The 20,728-nt window shown below is 31.6% G+C and overlaps 2 protein-coding genes across 2 annotated transcripts in view; one reads left to right on the top strand and one right to left on the bottom strand.

Moving 5' to 3' along the window:
• LOC129216105 (DNA polymerase alpha catalytic subunit-like) overlaps positions 1-1,585 on the bottom strand; it is a 101,870-nt gene extending 100,285 nt beyond the window's left edge. Inside the window, exon 1 of the mRNA XM_054850260.1 lies at positions 1,570-1,585. Coding sequence (XP_054706235.1) covers positions 1,570-1,585 — 16 coding nt within the window. The remainder of the gene's footprint in view (positions 1-1,569) is intronic.
• A 357-nt stretch (positions 1,586-1,942) lies between these two features.
• LOC129221836 (tetratricopeptide repeat protein 27-like) lies at positions 1,943-4,577 on the top strand. Its single transcript, XM_054856197.1, has one exon. The coding sequence runs from the start codon at positions 1,967-1,969 to the stop codon at positions 4,469-4,471; it is 2,505 nt and encodes an 834-aa protein (XP_054712172.1). The 5' UTR covers positions 1,943-1,966; the 3' UTR covers positions 4,472-4,577.
• The last annotated feature ends 16,151 nt before the right edge of the window (positions 4,578-20,728 follow it).

The raw sequence follows: 20,728 nt of genomic DNA, 5'->3' as shown, positions 1-20,728 counted from the left end.
TTTTAGCAGTATCAATTTAGAAAAACAAGGATTTTTTCTTGAAATCATGATTACAACACTAATAACTTGAAGACAATGAGTAAAAGCATAGGAGCCAAGTCATTAATAACGGCTTCCTCTTTGCCTACAGGGTTGTTTGTTTTACGTATCAAGAAGCGTGTGGCATACAAATTCAAGCTGCGTAAAATAAACAACTTTGCAGACATAGAAGCTTAGGAAATTCATCTTAACTTAAGATTCAATACTTTGACCTAGATTTTATTTTTTTGAGCAAATAATTGGCAGAAAATACACAGGAAAAAAAGTATTTAATTTTGCAAAACAATAATTCTTTTTTTTTTTTGTGTGTTTTATCAATTTTCCCTGAATGTTAATTATTTTTTCAAAATTCCCTGATCAATAAAGTTCCCTGACTTTTCCCTGATCTGTCGCCACCCTGCTTTGACTGCCTCCTCAAGCTCTTTTAGGCAATGATGCCCAAAAACAAAAATTTTGGGAGAGGAAATTCTCAATTTACTGAACGAAATTTCAATTTTACCAGATATGAGCATGACACGTAACATACAGCGCACACACATATATAAAGGGAACAATAATTTTAATAGTGCACTCATGAAGGTTAGCCCAAAATTTACAGAAACGGCAACCTAAAATTTTCGGATCACATACACCCTTGCACCAAAATTTGCCAAAAAAGAATATTTTTAAGAGATCACAGCAACCTCTCATTGGGGCACCCTTCTGTCAGTGCAAACCCCCAGAGTAAGCGATTGGGGGCGATCACTCCTCAAAAAGTTAAAAGTTTCAAAACAATTTTGGGATAAGGTTACCAAAATTCTCTTCTCCTTAACATTACAAAAATTAGCTTAAAAAATGGTGCACAACCCGTGGTCCATGGTCCAAATGAAGGCCACAATACAGATTCATGTGACCTATTGTAATGTTCAATGTTACAAAAAACATATTTATAACTCCATTCAATACAATAGATAGTCTTTAATCAGTATTAAGAGTGTTTGTTGTAAATTTGAAGCCAAATTGTTTCGAAAAAACAGATGAAAACTTTGCTTCAATAAAATAAGCATGTAGTAAGGATAACAACATTTTTTGTTTATTGTTTTGTTGGATTTGTAATTTCCCATCCCTTTCTCAGTTTATCCATTGTTAAATTACATCAATTTTGTCCGTGTTAATATTTTAAAGCAATGTTAATAAGTTGATGAGGAAAAGAGTGTGTTTGATTCTGTGACATTGCTGTTGAATAAGTTTTAGTTTAGTTTTGATGAATCATGTAGATGAAGATTTTTCCATATGTAAACATGTACAGGAATAAAAAAAACACGATCTATTAGCATTGAATCATACTTCCATAAGGAAAAAGGAGTAACATATTACACAAACGTTTCAGTTATGTTCATTAAATAAAACAAAATGCCTATGAATAAATAGTACATAAGCAATGCATGTAAAAAACACAATAAAAAGAATCGCGAATGCGGCTAAAATATAATTCTGATTACAATATGGGCTGAAAAAATTCTGAAAGACAAAGTTTATTCAAGAACATACCTGTGTTTTCTTCCATCTGTTAATGTTTTCACATTAAAATTGTCAACATCAATCTACTCCGTCCTATTCTGCTGCGATGTTTTCATACATCTTTTTTTTGGCGCTTTTTTACTTGGCGCGTAAATTTCTTTCAACAGTTGCCATCTTTTAAACAGGAATATTTTATTAATAACGCCAACAGAAAACTGTAGTTAAAAATTTTAAATTTTAATCACAACAATTATGCTTGATAGAACCAACATAAAAAATACATCTATTCAAATATTACTTTAAAGAGGTGCTGTTTAAAATACACAAGCACAGGTTTTCTTAACTGTATATGGAACTGAAGCTATGTCATGTTTACAATTTTTCATTTTCTTCATGTGCATGCCGTAGTCTAATTATCTGTCGCAACATGGAAAACAAAATAGTCATTTCCCGTTTGCAAGAACTTGAAATCAGATGTTTGCTTTGTGATTTTCAAAATTATGAATTCTCATTTTCTGATTATTTTGAAAATTATAAATTAAAAGAAACCTTTGAGTGTCTTATTCGCAATATTATAAATCAGGATTATGAAATTATTTTAAATTTAAAATTATCTAAAGTTGGTTTTAATGTTCAAAGCTACGTAAAACATAGTTCTTTAAATGATTCAGATTGTAATTTAATAATTGAAAAACGTGACGATTACTTTCGCACCTTAGATCAGTACATTCTCCTATTCATTGGTGTTTCTGCACTGCAAGAATTTCTGAAAGTCAATATAACTGGCCCTATATCAGTCAAAACTGAAAATTTTCAGGTTGTAAACGATATTATATCTGATAAGGCAATTGTCAAATCAGAAATTGAAAAGCTGTTAAGTCGTGATGGGGAATTTATTTATACTAATGTTAACAATCCGGAATTGTTGTATTGCAGTCAGTTATTTTTGAATAGCATTGATCATAATGTGACTGTTTCTAGTAAGTGGTGGTTGGTGCGTTGTTTATTTGCACACCAAATGATTCTTCCGGAGAGAAATGTTTTTTTATACAAAAAAATTAAAATTCTTCTAGATGAAATCTTTTCATCAAGTTGGATTAATAAAAGTGAAAATTCAACATCTAAATTGTTGTATTTAACCGAAGCTGCTCAGATGTATCTGTATTACCATGAAGTTCTGTTAGCCAAAAAGTGTTTAGAAATGACACATGAAATTACTGGGTTAGAGATAATACTTGATGGAGCTATGGGGAAAAGAACACAGCATCAGCAAAAGCCAGTTGCTCAACTTTTTGTTAAAACACAAAGAAGTGGCTCTGAAATAAAACTGAAAGAATTAGAATACAATAATAATTTCTTTCCTTGTAATGTTGCCTTAAATGATGATACTTTATTAAACAATGTTAAATTTGTTGATGAGGAAAATACAATAAGTAATCTTTCTGTGTTTGAGCAAGTTGTTATATTGTGCCACTGCTGCTTAATTAAAAGAAGCAGTAGTTTTGATGAATTATTACATGAAGAAGTTCTTTCCTATGTAAATAGTTTGTTATTACAACCCAAGGTATGGTGCATTTATGTAAAGGCATTGATTCTGAGATGCCAGTTGGAAAAAAGCAGTTCCCGTCGTATAGAAAGAGCACTGATGCAATTAGAAGCAATTGTAAATGCTTTAAAATCTGAAAAACCCACTTTTTCTGTTCGGCAATATTTTCTTTTCTCGTCTGCTTTTCCTACTTATTGGATTTTAGAAAAAGAATTAGCTGATCTGTTGCTTAGTATAGGTGCTACAAAAAGTGCTCTGGAAATATATGAGCGTCTTCAACTTTGGGAAGATATAATTGTTTGCTATCAAAGGTTAGGTAGAACACATTCCGCAGAAAAGCTCATTTCTGAGCAACTTGAAAAAAAAGAAACTCCATTGTTGTGGTGCCTCATGGGAGATGTGACAGAAAATCCAAATAATTATCTGAAGGCTTGGGACTTATCAGAGCATAAAAGTGCTCGTGCACAAAGGTCTTTAGGATACTATTATTTCAAAAACAAAAATTACAAGGAAAGTATAACACATTTTGAGAAGACATTGGAGCTGAACCATTTACAACTCACAGTGTGGTTTTCTTTGGGATATGCTGCAACACAAATAGAAGATTTTGAACTCGCTGCAAAAGCTTATAGACAAGTTGTCACTCTTGATACAGATAATTTTGAAGCTTGGAACAACCTATCGAATGCATATATTAAAACGAAGCAGAAGTTGAGAGCATGGAGAAGTTTGCAAGAAGCTTTAAAATGTAATTATGAGGAATGGAGAGTATGGGAGAATTTCTTACTTGTTAGCATTGATGTGGGAGCATTTGAAGATGTCATTCAATGTTGGCATCGCTTACTTGATATCAAAGGAAAACACCAAGATTCTGAAGTATTAGCAATACTTGTCAATGCAATACTGAAAGATTTACCCGATGTTAATGATGTACCGGCATCTAGACTGCGTAAGAGAACTTTAGAATTGTTTGGGAGGCTTACTTCAATTATAACAAATGATTCTCAAATTTGGGAATTATACTCATCTTTATATAGCTACAATGACGAATGTTTCAAGCAAAAAGATGTTACGGAAAAAGCATATACATTTCAACAAAAAGCTGTTCGATGTCAGTGTGTAACAGATCAATGGGAAAAAGATTTTATACTTTGTAGAAATGTTTTAAAAAGTACTCTAAAGATGGCTCAGTTATGCTTATCATATATCAAACATTTAGAAGATGAACTTAAATTACAGCAGAAATCGTCTGCTAAATTGAGTATTCAAAATGTTGTAACTCGATCTAAGAAATGTGTAGAGTATTTTTCTGCATCTGAAACTGAGGAATTATTGGCACTTTTATCATCATTAAGCAGTGTACTTGATGATATTTTATCAAATTGAAATTTGATACACTTGTGTGATTACGTATGTAAATGAGGAAAATTTTCTACCTTATTTTTTCATAATATTTTTGTGTCAAACTGTTAATTTTGCTGAAGGTTTTTTTTGTGAGATAATAAAACATTTTATGTTTTTCCATTGATTAATTTCAGCTTTAACTCAACAAAAGTGAAAGGTTATATAGTGAAATCCCAATTTTAGGTTGTCTGTTTCCAGGGTTGGCAAGTTTTTGCCGGGGGTGGAAAAAACCATGGTTTTTACCGCCCGGCAAAAATAGGTTTTTGCCAGTTTTTGCCAATGTGGCAAAAATAGATTTTGTGTTAACAACTTACGGACAGTTTTTTTTCCTTTTATGTAAAAGTAAAAGCATGTAAAGATTTTGATAAAATTTAATTTGATTATTTTTATAGTTTAAAAAAAATTTAAGGTTTAACTTACTTTCAAAGTTATGGAGCATTTTAACTTTAAAATTTTTAAACATTAACATAAAATTTCAGTTTGTAACATCTAAGACAAATAATTAACTTACAATGAAAATGTAATTTGTTTATTATAGCATTTTTTACAGAATACTAAGTATCTAGATAAAGTATACTTAATCAAGATACAACTATAAAATAAAAGTAATTAAAAAGCAAAATACACTTTTCTTTAAATTGAAATATCACTTAAATCATCATAGTCTATACCATCTTCATCAAAACCTATTTGTTGTTTAAGCCTGGCATAGCAATATACTAGTTTCGTGAGAGAAGCAACTGACAATTTTTGATTGTACAAAAGAAAAATTTGAGAAATATTTTTCTACTGCAGCAGAATTTGCAGGACACATTTAAAGAGTTACGACTAGTGTGCAGAAATCTTTAGGTACTGTACTGCATGAAAATGCATTATTTCTTTAGTGAGGAAAAGTTAATATTTTTCCATATTCAAGTAAATATTCCGTTATTAAATAAATAGCTAAAAAATCTTAGTGGGATAAAAAAAGTGATTAATCATTATATATATATATATATATATATATAAAATTAAGCAAACAGAATTACAAATATTAAACAAATTATAAATAACAAATGATGATAAAAAGGAAAAATGCAAACAGCTATTAAGTAGGAATAGAAAAAGAGTGAATCCAGAGCTCATCAGCCGTGGAGGATTCATTAATTATGGTCAAAAGACCAAAATTTTAACAATAAACTAGAAGAGAATGTTTAAGCTCCAGTACATGTAATATAGAGTAACAATGGGCAAACGCACCACTTGCTAAGCTAAAAACAATAAACTAGAGCTCAAACCTAAAACTAAAAGCAGGGGGTTTCGCCTCGACTAATTAGGAAAACAAGTTCCGATAATTAGCCTTCCACGGGACAGTACCTGCCAATAACAAAATTGTCTTACCTTGAAATCCGCGTAAACAAATCCAATCCATTGTTCAGCCTGATAAAAAAACCAATCCATTTGTCAACAAAACATTAAAAACATATCCCGAAATCGGTCCATAGACATACCGAGTCGCCTGTTTAATTTTATATTTACTTGGCTTTTTAGTTTTGCTGCATTGCGCATCTATGGGCTCTTGGTGTGGTCTTTTCAATATTTTTCACTTTTATTATTATATATATATATATATATATATATATATATACATAATTAGAATTCAATCTTTTTTATTAATTTACTAAGCTTAAGTAAACATTCTTTGTTTTAGCATTGAAGGAATGAGCTCATTCTGAAAAAATTGTTTTAGCAAACATTTAAAATCTTAAGTTTTGCAATCCCAACATTTCTTTTTTATTTATTTTTCACCTTATAAATTAAAAGTAACATGGAGAGACATAATCAAAATATTAAAGAGCATTATTTATATTATATTGTCACTATTTCTTGATTAACAATGCAATGCTACTTTACTTGCAATTAGGTTTTTGCGATTTTTTCCATTTTTGCCATGGTTTTTTCCACTGTCCCAGCAAAAATGCCTTTTTGCCGGCAAAAAACCCAACCCTGTCTGTTTCATACATTATCACATTTCCAAAGTCATTCTCTGCTGTCCCTGAAAAAGGCTATACTGATTTTGTTAAAATATTTCAGATTTTACGTTACTCTTTTTCAGAAAGTTCATTTAATACATTTTTCTACAAACAGGTAAAATAATCTTTTATCCACAAGACTCAAACCTTTTTTTTTTTAGATTTTTATTTTTTCTAGATAAATTTGGTTCATAGGTTTAAAGCCACCCTGGCATTCTTTTTGTTATGTCTAATTGTCCTTTGTCTGCGAGAGGAATTTCTTCTGGTTGTCCAATCTTTCTTCATGATAAATGGGAACTACAGTTGCTGACACTTTTCTTGAAAAATTTCCAGAAGTTAGTGATGCATGTATTGTCTTATCACATCATGAATTCCTTTAACATCAGTTTTACTACCTACTTTCAATGATAAAGACAGAAAAGAAATAACCATGGGTGCCCTGTGACAGCTGATCAAGCAATTTTAAGCATAAAAACTCTGAAACTATTTTAATTTGTAAATGCCAACTAAGAAGCGAATTTGCAAAATGTTGTTAGTACAGATCATTTTATAAATAAAATTATATCTAAAAACGAAAAAAACAAGTAAAGATTACACATTTTCCTCACTACTTCATCGGATAAGAGTCAACTTTTAAACAATGTACTGAGAACTTCAATATGACGGTCCCAATTTTAGGTTTTCCCTCTTAATGTGTTTTTCATCACTAATCCGATAGAAAACGTAAAATCAGAGTTCCACTGTAATTCGAATTTTGCACTGGAGATGTATAACTTCAAATTCTTCAAATTAACTCAAATTCTCTAATTAAGTTTTTACTAAGTCCTCAACAGTTAGAATTTTTTCAGTTGTCTGCAAAGAAGAATAAGAAATCCAAAAATAGTTTGTAGGTGTAAACTGACATTTAGGTTAATCAAGGGGTAGTTATTGTCCTAATTTTCTTAACATTTTTTTTAAAAACATTTTTGCATAAAAAAAGAAAGCACCAAACCGATTCTAACTTTTTTACAAGTGTTCACTCCGGTATACACATCAAAATTCCAATTGAACCATATGCAGAGGTAAAGATCATTTGTGAAGAAATGCGACTTCAATAGATTTGTCACCGCAATCTAGGCTATGAAATGGTGAATGGTTATGGCTGTACATAGGCTCGATATAAGGTAGGGCATTCTAAATAAATTTTTATGAAAGAATTTCATGGGATCTCATTCATGGCCTAGGGCTGCCGCAGAGTTGCAAAATGGTACATAACTTAGACGATCTTTCTTTTTTCCCCCCAAATGTATATACAGCAGACCCTCACACAGTTTAGTTTTACGCATGTTTAAGATTTGACACTTATTTTATGCAGATGAGTTTCAGTTTTACGCGGATGTGACAATGCAAACAGATAAAATTTTCCCGTCTTTCAAAATCCAAACTCCTAAAGATTGCAGATTACACGTAATAAACTGCATTTTGGTGTGCTAATAATTGAGCTTGGGCTACCGGAGACAATTTATGTAATTGGTTCCAAATCTCTTTCCAGAAGTTCAGTTATAAAACTCACACATATAGGTGGATTTATGGGGGGGTGTCGCACCCCCAAAATTTTTGGTTAGGTTTTGAAAAAAAAATAGTTTAGTACATTTCACTCAGAAACGCAGTTGGGGGGGGGGGGGAATCATAGATGCTATACTAGTAAATTTACTTGAATCCAGTGTATCACCACACGTGGCTAGTGCAAGAAAAACATAACTGTGCTCATATTAAGAATTAAAGTAATTTTATCCATTTGGGAAAAAAAAACCCTAATAAATAATTTCATGCAAATAAAGAAACTTCTCAAATAATTTATTGTTCAGTGCTGTTTTATTGTATAGAATAATTGCATGTTCTGTAATTGGTTATTTATTCGTGTATCAATACCAATTCTTCTATTTTGAAACAACAATGGCTAATAAAGTCTTTAAAAAAACATGGCTATTGCAAGAAACTTTATCAATAAAATCTACACCGAAAGCAACCGAAAACCAACATTTTTTAGGTAAATTTTCAAAAATTTTTGAAGGAGGACTCTTGGACATTTTGCTGCAGTGGTCATCCAGAGGGGGCACAAGACAGGTGACCCTCCCCACAAAATGCTGAGTAGATGTTCAAAAAAAAATTCTTTATTATTGAAGAAAAGAAAAGATCTCATTTTGGGAAAACGCATTTATTTTACAAAAAAAAAAAAAAAAAAAAGATTGTTGGGAAACAATCTTAATTTCTTTCAAAAAAAAAAAAATATATTGACAGTAAATTTTTCAACAGCTTCAGATTATTGGTGGCGAATTGTGTGCCTCCTCCCACCTCCTCGCACAATCCTCTTTCTTTCATATCTCCCCCTTCCCTTTTTTTCATTTTTTCTATTAGTCCTCAAAATTTTTCTTCCCCAAAGCCCTTTCTCCAGCCAAAGTTATTACAGAGTAACTCAAATTTCGTTTCTTGAGCGGGCTTCACTTTCGCAAATTTTCCAAAGTAAGATCTTGTGGACCAGTCTAGCTGGGCCTAGAGCCTGTTGCTGGTCGTCACTTTTGTATTTGTAATCACCTAAATACATCGAAAATCGTTTAAAATTGCGTTTTTGGAGCTTCACAGTTTTGAAAAACTGCAGTGTCCCAAACGTTATCAAATATGGTCTTACACTCATATGTGTTTAAGACTTGAATTTTGGAAAATATTCGAACAAGGGCCTCCGACCCCCTTTTCTCTAAAATCATCAAAGAGTTAATATTTTGGTTTTGAAAACTACTATAGTTCGAAATATTTAAGAGGGAGAATCCATTTTTTTTTTTTTTTTAATACAATGGAGTATTGCAGAAGATCTTCAGTTTCGAAAATTTTCCAGGGGAGTGCTCCAGAACACCCCGTCCGGTAACAGCATCAAAAATTGTCCTCCGTAATATTTTTGGAACTTCTATTATGAAAAGTTAAAGAGGTAGCGTGGGGGAGGGGAGGGGGGTACGTATTTTTATCTGCTTTTCAAAAAATCGATTGGAGACAGTCTATGAGTCCTAACCCAAACTATATATATGAACTATAACCCAGACAACCACCTATCTTTAAAAGTTATCTACAAGAGATCCACTAGCCATAGAACTGGATATGAGCCAAATACAAAACATGTGCATGGGATGTCCGAATGTCTAATTGAATATCCACCAGTGGTCGAAAGGTTGAAAATTTTTAACTTCCAGTGACATCCAAAATATCCAGACGTTCTGCGGCGATCTCAGAGATATGAAGGGGATATTCTGGATAGCTCATGCACATGTAGAGGATATTTCTTTCCTATTCATAGGATGTAATGTCCAGAAAGCTTTTGGATGTCTTTATAACTGCTTATAGATATGGATTTTTGATCATATAGATGTATAGGAGATATTAGAATCAATGTTTTATAGATTTCATGTTTTTAAATATATTTTAAAGCTGGAAACAAATTTACAGGTTTAAAACACGCAACTTTTTGTGTATTAAAAAATAAGTTATTTGGAAAATATCTTAAATTTGCTTTCGCAATGCAGTGACGATCCTTTTTACTGATAATTATGAATTAAAGTGTTATATTTGCAAATAACTTATTTATTGATACACAAAAATTGTGATTTTGAAACCTGTAAACTTGTCTACAGCTTTAAAATATATTTCAGAAAAATTAGTAATAAGTTTTAAATAAATTTTCAGTCATAAAAGTCATTTATAAACTTTTCTTCTTTTTTTTCAATCTTCAAAGGAGGAATTTTCATTCTATACCTACCTATAAAATATTTTTTTTTGCATACTGTTCTAGATTTTTTTCACCGATTGTCATGAATATGTGTTATATTTGCAAATAAATTAATTTATTGATATAAAAAATTGTAATTTTTAAACCTGTAATCTGTTTACAGCTTTAAAATATATTCCACAAAATTTAGTAATAAATGAAGTCTAGATTCATAAGTTATTTACAGACTTTTCATTTTTCAATAATCATCAAAGGATGAGTTTTCATCCTGTGGGTACCTATAAAAGGAGTTTTTACTTTTTCGCATACTGTTTCAGACTTTCCAAGTAATTTGCTTTAACCAATTTTACAAGTTAAAAAGTAGCAACTCTTTGGTGTCGATGAATAAATCACCTAAATTTAGCATCTCTGCTAATAATAATTCGGAAAAATGTTAATAACTGTAGTTAAGTGCGAAAGCTTTAATACTTTAAGTAACTTATTTGGCACCATGAGTAAGATCTGTTCCTGATACTTATGAATAATAGTGTTAATATTTGTAAATAACTTATTTGCTGATAAAAAAAAAAACAATCTTAAAACGTGTAAGTTTGTCTATAGATTTAAAGTATATACCACAAAAATTTTAATAAAAATAACATTCTATTTACAGGCTTGTTCTATTGACTTGATGATCCTCAAAGGATGAGTTCTTATCACTTGTGCACTATAAAATGTTTTATTGCACAGTGTTACGATTTTTTCCAAATACAGTCAAGCTCGCCTAATGGAATAGCCAGTCTTCCACAAAAATTACTCTAACATGCCGGATATTCTATTAAACAGAATTAAAATAGACATAAATGGTTCTGTACATTGAAAATGTGTTGCATTAAGCAGGATATACAGTTAACCGATATTCTAATAGGCGGGCTCGACTGTATTTCCCTCTCCTTTCTGCAAAACGGTTCCTATTTCATCTAAAAAATGAATTAAATTTAATCTTAGTTTGCAAATTCTAGTTTTCTGAATTTTGAAGTATCAGTTTCTTTTTGGAAGTTTTATACTTAATAAAGCATAATACTTAATAAAGTTTAGTTTATTTGATAAGTGTTCAAAAAGAATTAACTATAACACTAAAATATTATGATGCATTGTGATTAATGCATGTATAATCTGGAAAAAAATAATAGACAAATATGAAAATATTTATTTTGTTTCATATCTCTTAAAAGATGTCGAATTTCAAATCTGAAAACTGAACTTCAATAAAATTTTGATATTCCTAGGCAAAATGACCTACCTTTATATGCTCCTTCCCCTTTACATGAGTTACACACAGCAATCTCTACTTTTTTTAAGTAATTCTACGTAGTGAAAAAAGCTTTAATGTCATCAAAATTACTGTAAAATGTTTTTATTGACTAACATTTAAAAAAATGCATACAAACAAAACATCACAATTGCATGAAAATTTGACAGGGACAAAACATCTATGTTTGTTTTCAGCAATCAGGAATTGCTTCTTGTTTTCACTTCACCGGTGAATGATGTTAGTCCTTTGATTTTTGAAAAGGAGCCTCGGGAGTACCACCGTTGACTGGCTCAGGTCCTGCTTCTCCAGCAAGCACGGTCTCCATCAGCAGCACTGACCACCAGAATCCGCTCCTGCTGTGCGGTTGCTTCTGTATCCTACACACACACCTTCAAACATACACACGTCTTTACGCACACACACGCCTTCAAACATTCACATATCTTTACAAATACACATACACAAAAACACACACACCAGTACATGCACACTCATGATTGCAAAAAGCTTAATTTTAATTCAAAATGTCAAAAATTCAGGTTTATTATTATTATTTATTTAATTTTATCTAGTCAGGTTTTGATGTGCCGCAACTAATTTTTAACCACAACTTTCATGGCAGAACCTGTTGCCTAATTTTGATTAATACTGGGAGAAAACCAATTTATAAAAATACTTATTTTGGCAATGCCAATGCAACATCGGGAACTTTGTTAATACATATTACAGCAGAAAAAAATACTTAGAATTTAATGCAAAAATTTAGAATTTTAATTACAATAACATCATGACATTTGGAACTATATTAAGTTGCCTGCAACTTAAGTGGACAGTGACATCATCACGACACACAGAAGAAAAACCGTGTTAACAGATAAAACGTCACACTTACTAGCTTCCTCACCCTACCTGCTTCACAAATAAGAGGAGATCACCACCTGTGTATGAGCTGCTACTGGCTGGCGTGTTTGATTCAAATGGTTTTAATGTTCCGCGCTGCTTCGCTCGTAAAATTGAAAATATTTAAAGATTGGCAGAAATTATGACTAAAAAAGGTAGTATGCGTGGGTTTAACGAACAAATCTGATTTCTAAACGGTAGAGCGTAATTTCACCCCAATATCGGAAAAGACACAATGAACTATTTCCTTCATTTGGTCTCATCTTATTTCTCCATTGTCGAATAAGCTTGCAGTCGAGTATAGAATACTCAAGAAAATTGCAGCCATAACCACAATTGCAGATGTAACTGGCATGAAGACCTTTTCACCAAAAAGTCCAAACTGTTCCAAAATATTTGAATTAAACATCTCCCTTTTCTAATTTTTGTTCTGAAAAACGGCCAAGAAAACTTTTTAATTCAAAAAATGAGAAAATTGCAAAAATAATGGACTGATGCTGCATAAAGCATGTGTTTTCACATTTGAAATTATTAAATTATAAGATATACTTACCTTATATGTTTGAGTGTTAAAGGATATAATTTTAAAAGATGTCGAAAACACAGAAAACAAACATAAAAGAGAAACTACATTAATTTAAATAGTTCCTCCTGAATGTTTTTCTCAGTAATTTTTCCGCTTGGTTTTTTTCTTCTCTGCTAAAATAAAGAAATAAACATTTGCTATCTTGTTTTTCATAACAATTTATGAATTATATATTTACATACTTAACAAACACAGGATACTGCAATAAAAAAAATAAAAAAAAACTGGCTTGACAGAGAAGGAACATAAAAAAGAAACTACATCAATTTTATTAGGTAGTCGCAGTAAAATGTTCCTCTCTGGATGTTTCTCATTCTCTATTTTCTCTTTCATACTATAAAATAATTAAATATTTGGAAAAGAATAATTTGTATATTGTATTATGAGAATTTAGTGTCATTCTAAGTGCTCGGTAAAGTGTATGTCAACAAGGTTGATGCTCTGAACTCGAACTAAGAGCTACTTGGTACGGCACTAGTGAAACCTACACATCAAATACATACAATGTGAATTTTGAAGCCAAACTTTTATGAGTAATAGTTGGCTAACTTGGATTCATATTTAATTGTTGCAAAATTTACAGCATTCAGAGACTTATAAAACATTAAGCTAATTTTAATATGTTAGATTTTCCAAAAACTTGATACTTAATAACTCCGTCAAATCCAGAAAACTCATCTACATTCTGGCAGGACGAAAACACCTGAGAGAAAAACTTAACATATGCACTCTCATTAACCTGGCATTTTTAAACAAAACCACTTTTTAGTCAACAGTGGGCTGAGTTTTCAAGCAAATATAATACCATTTGAATTTAAATAAAACAATCGGGAAATTGAAAAAAAAATCATGCCAAAAAATGCTTATTATTATGGAGGAGTAAGTGAGACACTTTTAATACATTGGTAAAACCAAAATTCCAGCATATGAGATTTCATAGCTTTTAGGGAGAAATAATATTAATAGTAGTGCTCATCTTGCTAATGTAAAAGATGAGGTGCTAAAACATGAATGCAAAAAAACAAACCCAGCATTGGGCCTTTTTGTGCCATCCGACAACAAGGGGAAAGACTAAAATGTAATCTTTATCTTTATAATGCAAATACATATTCAAACAATGTGCAATTGTAAAAATTAACAAACTGGATAGATGTTTTGGGGGAATGCATGCTTAAATCGAATGGTTAAACTGAACATTCATGAACATAAAAATTTCTAGAAAATAAGCCTTAAACATTTCCACAAAACAACTTTAGAGTTTTAATTCTTTCAGCAAAGTAACACAACACATGCAAAGAAATCTAAGTTAATACCTAGCCTACTTGCAGGATAGATTTTTATGTTTAAAAAAATGAAAAGTTAACATTGTGGAAGAAATGCTGATCGAATATACACGAACAGAAATCAAAGTTAGGGTACCTGTGAACTTAACTCCTTATTAGTGAAAAAATTATCATTGAGTAAAAAAAAATACATTTACCAGAAACAAAGAAACATACCAATAAAGAAAAGAAAAACTTCAAAACAGTTTAATACTCCACTAAATTTTTAAAACAGCAAACAAAGTAGCAATGGCCGACATTCAAATCAAACGGAAAAGCGGTAGGTAACATACAAACACTTAACTTTTGCTGACCAACAAATGTTCTAAAATGTGAAAAACACAAAATCAGCAGCATCTGAAACACTTATCTGAGAAAAGAAAATAGCTATATTAATTAATGTAGTTACAGCAAAGAAAAGTATCCAGTACAAAATTGTTACCACCGAACTCACGCCGTATCGCGATCGCGATTTTGTTGATAAACAATGAAAATGAAGTTTAGAAGAAGAAGTGTTAGTTTTCTCAGTTCACCACATTTTAAAAGGAAATGAATTTAAAAAAAACTCACCTCAAATCAACAAAACTTTAAATTAAAAGAATTTTGCCACAGAGACCTGAATATAAACAAATCAAGTAATATCCAAAAGTCAAATATCTAGCAGATATCCATAAATGAGACTTAGATGGATATTTTTTTTAAACATTCAGGTTATTGAACAGCCATCCACAAGCTATCCAAATATCTATATCTAAAACATGTAGAAATCTGGATAGCTAGACGACTTGCGAAAATCCATATCCAAAACCTGGATATCCATAAGCTATCCGAATATCCACATCCAAAACATGTAACCGTTTGGATGTCTTGAAGATATACCAGAAATCCATATCCATAGACATAACCAGATATGGATATCCATCAGCTGTATGGCAAATCCAATGGATATTTGGATATGTCATGGACCTTTTTGGATGTCTAAGAGACATTTGTGGTTGTCTGGGTTTAGTGTAATTAATGTTTTATTTTTAAATTATTTGTGCTGATTATATTTTTTTTAATCATTATCCAATCTAACAGCAGAAACCTCGCCAAATTTTATGCAGAAGATTTCAGTAGCGGATGCATTTGGCAGTTTTTTTAACTGTCGCGGTTTTTGAAGTCAAGGACTACGTAATAATGTTCGTCAGCTTTCACCATGTGAACAAAATATCGTCAATCAAAGAATCTTTAAAAACTTTTTTTACTGTAAAATAATCCAGCAACTTAATTAAGCAAATCCATAAACAGCACAAAAACTTCCATTAATGTGACTTTGTGCACAAATTCAAACCATCGCCAAATTTTACTACTTATTTTGGGCACATTTCGGATGAAAATGTTTAGTGCCATTTTATGGTGACCAAAAGTATCTTAGCATATGGCGACAATATCTCTTTAACAAAATTAGTTACATACCGTTTTACAAAGTAAGGAGGGGGAGCATTATCCAAGGTATCCCAAAACGATTCCCGCAAATTCGGTAACATTTTAAATCGCACCAAGAACCCACAATAATTGAAATTTTCCAAAATAGCCAAAGCAAGTTTAAGGAAATCACGGGCGTGCGGCTACATTTTTTTAAACAGTTCGTTCTTCAGTAGACATACAGAAAAGATAAGACTCCATGTAAAAAAAAAAAAAAAAAGTATTAACTGATATATCTTTTTAAACATGTGAAGTTTAATTTCATATTTCGTAAATTCTTCAAATTTGTATACGCTTAAATTTCGTGCTTTCGTTTCTAAATGAATACTATTTTGCTCTTTTTACTTACTGCTACTTTAGGTTTATGAGTAAGGAAGAAGCTAGATTTTAAATCACGTCAAAAAGGTGTGTTTTAAGTTCTTTCACTTAATACAGAAAACAAATGCAAGTAACGATTGTTTCTCATAATTATTGCTAACCCAGGCAACGCCGGGTATTTTTGCTAGTATATATATATATATAATAATAATCGCTTGGAATTTTTCCTTTTCTTTTTTTTTCTTTCTCTTCTCTCTTCTTTTTCTCTTTTTTTTTTTTGAGACTAACTTTTCGGGGGGGGGGGTTTTGTCCCCAAAACCCCCCCCTTAGCTACGCCCCTGCTCGAGAATACTCTTAGGGGATGAATTAATTTCTGTAGCTGAAAGCAAACTAAGACACATCGATTGCGTTAATAAATACTCAGAACAAACTGCCTGTGTTTACGTCAACAGACACACATGGAACTAAAACGTGGCAATGTTTTAGTTCCATCGGCAGTTTTGTAAATCACCGCAAGGTAGCGTATTCGAGCGCTGGAGTTCCGAATGTAGTTGCATTTTTTATCACTATCATTCTGAAATTTTTTTTAGAAAGCCTTTGAACTTTGGATTACATTTTGAAACAATTATGGGTTCAGTTTGTATAAAACAATTCTGGGTTTAACTTCTGTCTTAATTCTGGGATAGATTCCTTGAATTTGGGCATTTTCACTAATGTTCCCAGAGATGTTCCACAACCACGTTTTTATGACTCAATTATTGGTAAATTAATAAATTTGGTATCTAAGTTCATGTGGCCAATTACATTTCCTGCCTAAATATGCAATTGATTTATGTGCTCATATTTTAATAATGATACCATACGAAATCAGAAGCTGATCTGCTCCATCTCTTTTCCTGTACAGTAGACCCTGGAAACTCGGAAATGCTGCGTAAATCGAAAGCGCGTAAAATAAGACTTTTAATTGTAGTAGTATTGTTAAAATAGGGGTTAGGTTCCGTAGACAAACAAAACTACTTCATTCTAGTGATGACTAACTGTATAATAAGTTTAATGCGTATTTATATTGATTAGCAATGACAGTCTTTTGGGAGTCTTTAAGAATTTTTCTCTGTAATTCTTTGCAGAGCATTACACACGTGACCACTTGCACCATTTCCATGTCCTTCACTAATAAATCCGAAAGATCATTTCTATTGTCTAGGAATGATTCAAAATTTTCATTGTGAACGTTTTTGGTGGTGTGTCATCGATGTCGGTATTCTCGTTGGTTTGTCACTTTTAAAAGCTCTTCTTCCAGTGAGTTCTGAATTGTGTGAGCATATAGGCGGATTTAGGCCGAAATATTTGGGGGTGCAACAATAACAAGGATTTGGGGAAGGGGGGTATTCCCGGAATAACAAGGCAGTGGCGAAATCAGAAAATAATTTTGGGGCGGGACACACTTTTAAGTCAAAAAAACGCGATGTTAACCATATTGAGTAAGATTAGGGGATGGGCAATTCTTAACATTTCAAACTGCAGAAAAAGTCTTAAACGCAAGTCGATAAGAAGCAATGAGTGTATCCAGCTACTGGTTTGGAATGGGATTCACGCCCCAGAAAAAAAATTGAAATAGTAGTTTTGAAAACGCAGTTTTACAGTTCTTGGTGATATTTTAGGGGCAAGAAAGGTACGTGTGATTCCCAGACAACCACAAATGTCTCTTAGACATCCAAAAAGGTCCATGACATATCCAAATATCCATTGGATTTGCCATACAGCTGATGGATATCCATATCTGGTTATGTCTATGGATATGGATTTCTGGTATATCTTCAAGACATCCAAACGGTTACATGTTTTGGATGTGGATATTCGGATAGCTTATGGATATCCAGGTTTTGGATATGGATTTTCGCAAGTCGTCTAGCTATCCAGATTTCTACATGTTTTAGATATAGATATTTGGATAGCTTGTGGATGGCTGTTCAATAACCTGAATGTTTAAAAAAAATATCCATCTAAGTCTCATTTATGGATATCTGCTAGATATTTGACTTTTGGATATTACTTGATTTGTTTATATTCAGGTCTCTGTGGCAAAATTCTTTTAATTTAAAGTTTTGTTGATTTGAGGTGAGTTTTTTTTAAATTCATTTCCTTTTAAAATGTGGTGAACTGAGAAAACTAACACTTCTTCTTCTAAACTTCATTTTCATTGTTTATCAACAAAATCGCGATCGCGATACGGCGTGAGTTCGGTGGTAACAATTTTGTACTGGATACTTTTCTTTGCTGTAACTACATTAATTAATATAGCTATTTTCTTTTCTCAGATAAGTGTTTCAGATGCTGCTGATTTTGTGTTTTTCACATTTTAGAACATTTGTTGGTCAGCAAAAGTTAAGTGTTTGTATGTTACCTACCGCTTTTCCGTTTGATTTGAATGTCGGCCATTGCTACTTTGTTTGCTGTTTTAAAAATTTAGTGGAGTATTAAACTGTTTTGAAGTTTTTCTTTTCTTTATTGGTATGTTTCTTTGTTTCTGGTAAATGTATTTTTTTTTACTCAATGATAATTTTTTCACTAATAAGGAGTTAAGTTCACAGGTACCCTAACTTTGATTTCTGTTCGTGTATATTCGATCAGCATTTCTTCCACAATGTTAACTTTTCATTTTTTTAAACATAAAAATCTATCCTGCAAGTAGGCTAGGTATTAACTTAGATTTCTTTGCATGTGTTGTGTTACTTTGCTGAAAGAATTAAAACTCTAAAGTTGTTTTGTGGAAATGTTTAAGGCTTATTTTCTAGAAATTTTTATGTTCATGAATGTTCAGTTTAACCATTCGATTTAAGCATGCATTCCCCCAAAACATCTATCCAGTTTGTTAATTTTTACAATTGCACATTGTTTGAATATGTATTTGCATTATAAAGATAAAGATTACATTTTAGTCTTTCCCCTTGTTGTCGGATGGCACAAAAAGGCCCAATGCTGGGTTTGTTTTTTTGCATTCATGTTTTAGCACCTCATCTTTTACATTAGCAAGATGAGCAATACTATTAATATTATTTCTCCCTAAAAGCTATGAAATCTCATATGCTGGAATTTTGGTTTTACCAATGTATTAAAAGTGTCTCACTTACTCCTCCATAATAATAAGCATTTTTTGGCATGATTTTTTTTTCAATTTCCCGATTGTTTTATTTAAATTCAAATGGTATTATATTTGCTTGAAAACTCAGCCCACTGTTGACTAAAAAGTGGTTTTGTTTAAAAATGCCAGGTTAATGAGAGTGCATATGTTAAGTTTTTCTCTCAGGTGTTTTCGTCCTGCCAGAATGTAGATGGGTTTTCTGGATTTGACGGAGTTATTAAGTATCAAGTTTTTGGAAAATCTAACATATTAAAATTAGCTTAATGTTTTATAAGTCTCTGAATGCTGTAAATTTTGCAACAATTAAATATGAATCCAAGTTAGCCAACTATTACTCATAAAAGTTTGGCTTCAAAATTCACATTGTATGTATTTGATGTGTAGGTTTCACTAGTGCCGTACCAAGTAGCTCTTAGTTCGAGTTCAGAGCATCAACCTTGTTGACATACACTTTACCGAGCACTTAGAATGACACTAAATACTCATAATACAATATACAAATTATTCTTTTCCAAATATTTAATTATTTTATAGTATGAAAGAGAAAATAGAGAATGAGAAACATCCAGAGAGGAACATTTTACTGCGACTACCTAATAAAATTGATGTAGTTTCTTTTTTATGTTCCTTCTCTGTCAAGCCAGTTTTTTTTTATTTTTTTTTATTGCAGTATCCTCTGTTTGTTAAGTATGTAAATATATAATTCATAAATTGTTATGAAAAACAAGATAGCAAATATTTATTTCTTTATTTTAGCAGAGAAGAAAAAAACCAAGCGGAAAAATTACTGAGAAAAACATTCAGGAGGAACTATTTAAATTAATGTAGTTTCTCTTTTATGTTTGTTTTCTGTGTTTTCGACATCTTTTAAAATTATATCCTTTAACACTCAAACATATAAGGTAAGTATATCTTATAATTTAATAATTCCAAATGTGAAAACACATGCTTTATGCAGCATCAGTCCATTATTTTTGCAATTTTCTCATTTTTTGAATTAAAAAGTTTTCTTGGCTGTTTTTCAGAACAAAAATTAGAAAAGGGAGATGTTTAATTCAAATATTTTGGAACAGTTTGGACTTTTTGGTGAAACGGTCTTCACGCCAGTTACATCTGCAATTGTGGTTATGGCTGCAATTTTCTTGAGTATTCTATACTCGACTGCAAGCTTATTCGACAATGGAGAAATAAGATGAGACCAAATGAAGGAAATAGTTCATTGTGTCTTTTCCGATATTCGGGTGAAATTACGCTCTACCGTTTAGAAATCAGATTTGTTCGTTAAACCCACGCATACTACCTTTTTTAGTCATAATTTCTGTCAATCTTTAAATATTTTCAATTTTACGAGCGAAGCAGCGCGGAACATTAAAACCATTTGAATCAAACATGCCAGCCAGTAGCAGCTCATACACAGGTGGTGATCTCCTCTTATTTGTGAAGC

Source organism: Uloborus diversus, chromosome 1 (assembly GCF_026930045.1).
Source record: "Uloborus diversus isolate 005 chromosome 1, Udiv.v.3.1, whole genome shotgun sequence".
NCBI classification, from domain to species: Eukaryota; Metazoa; Arthropoda; class Arachnida; order Araneae; family Uloboridae; genus Uloborus; species Uloborus diversus.
Note: the sequence above shows the minus strand (reverse complement) of the source record. Positions and strands in the feature narration are given on the sequence as shown.

What these genes read in the sequence shown, in the direction of transcription:
- LOC129221836 (XM_054856197.1), top strand. Translation starts at nt 1,967, where the DNA reads ATGGAAAACAAAATAGTCATTTCCCGTTTGCAAGAACTTGAAATCAGA.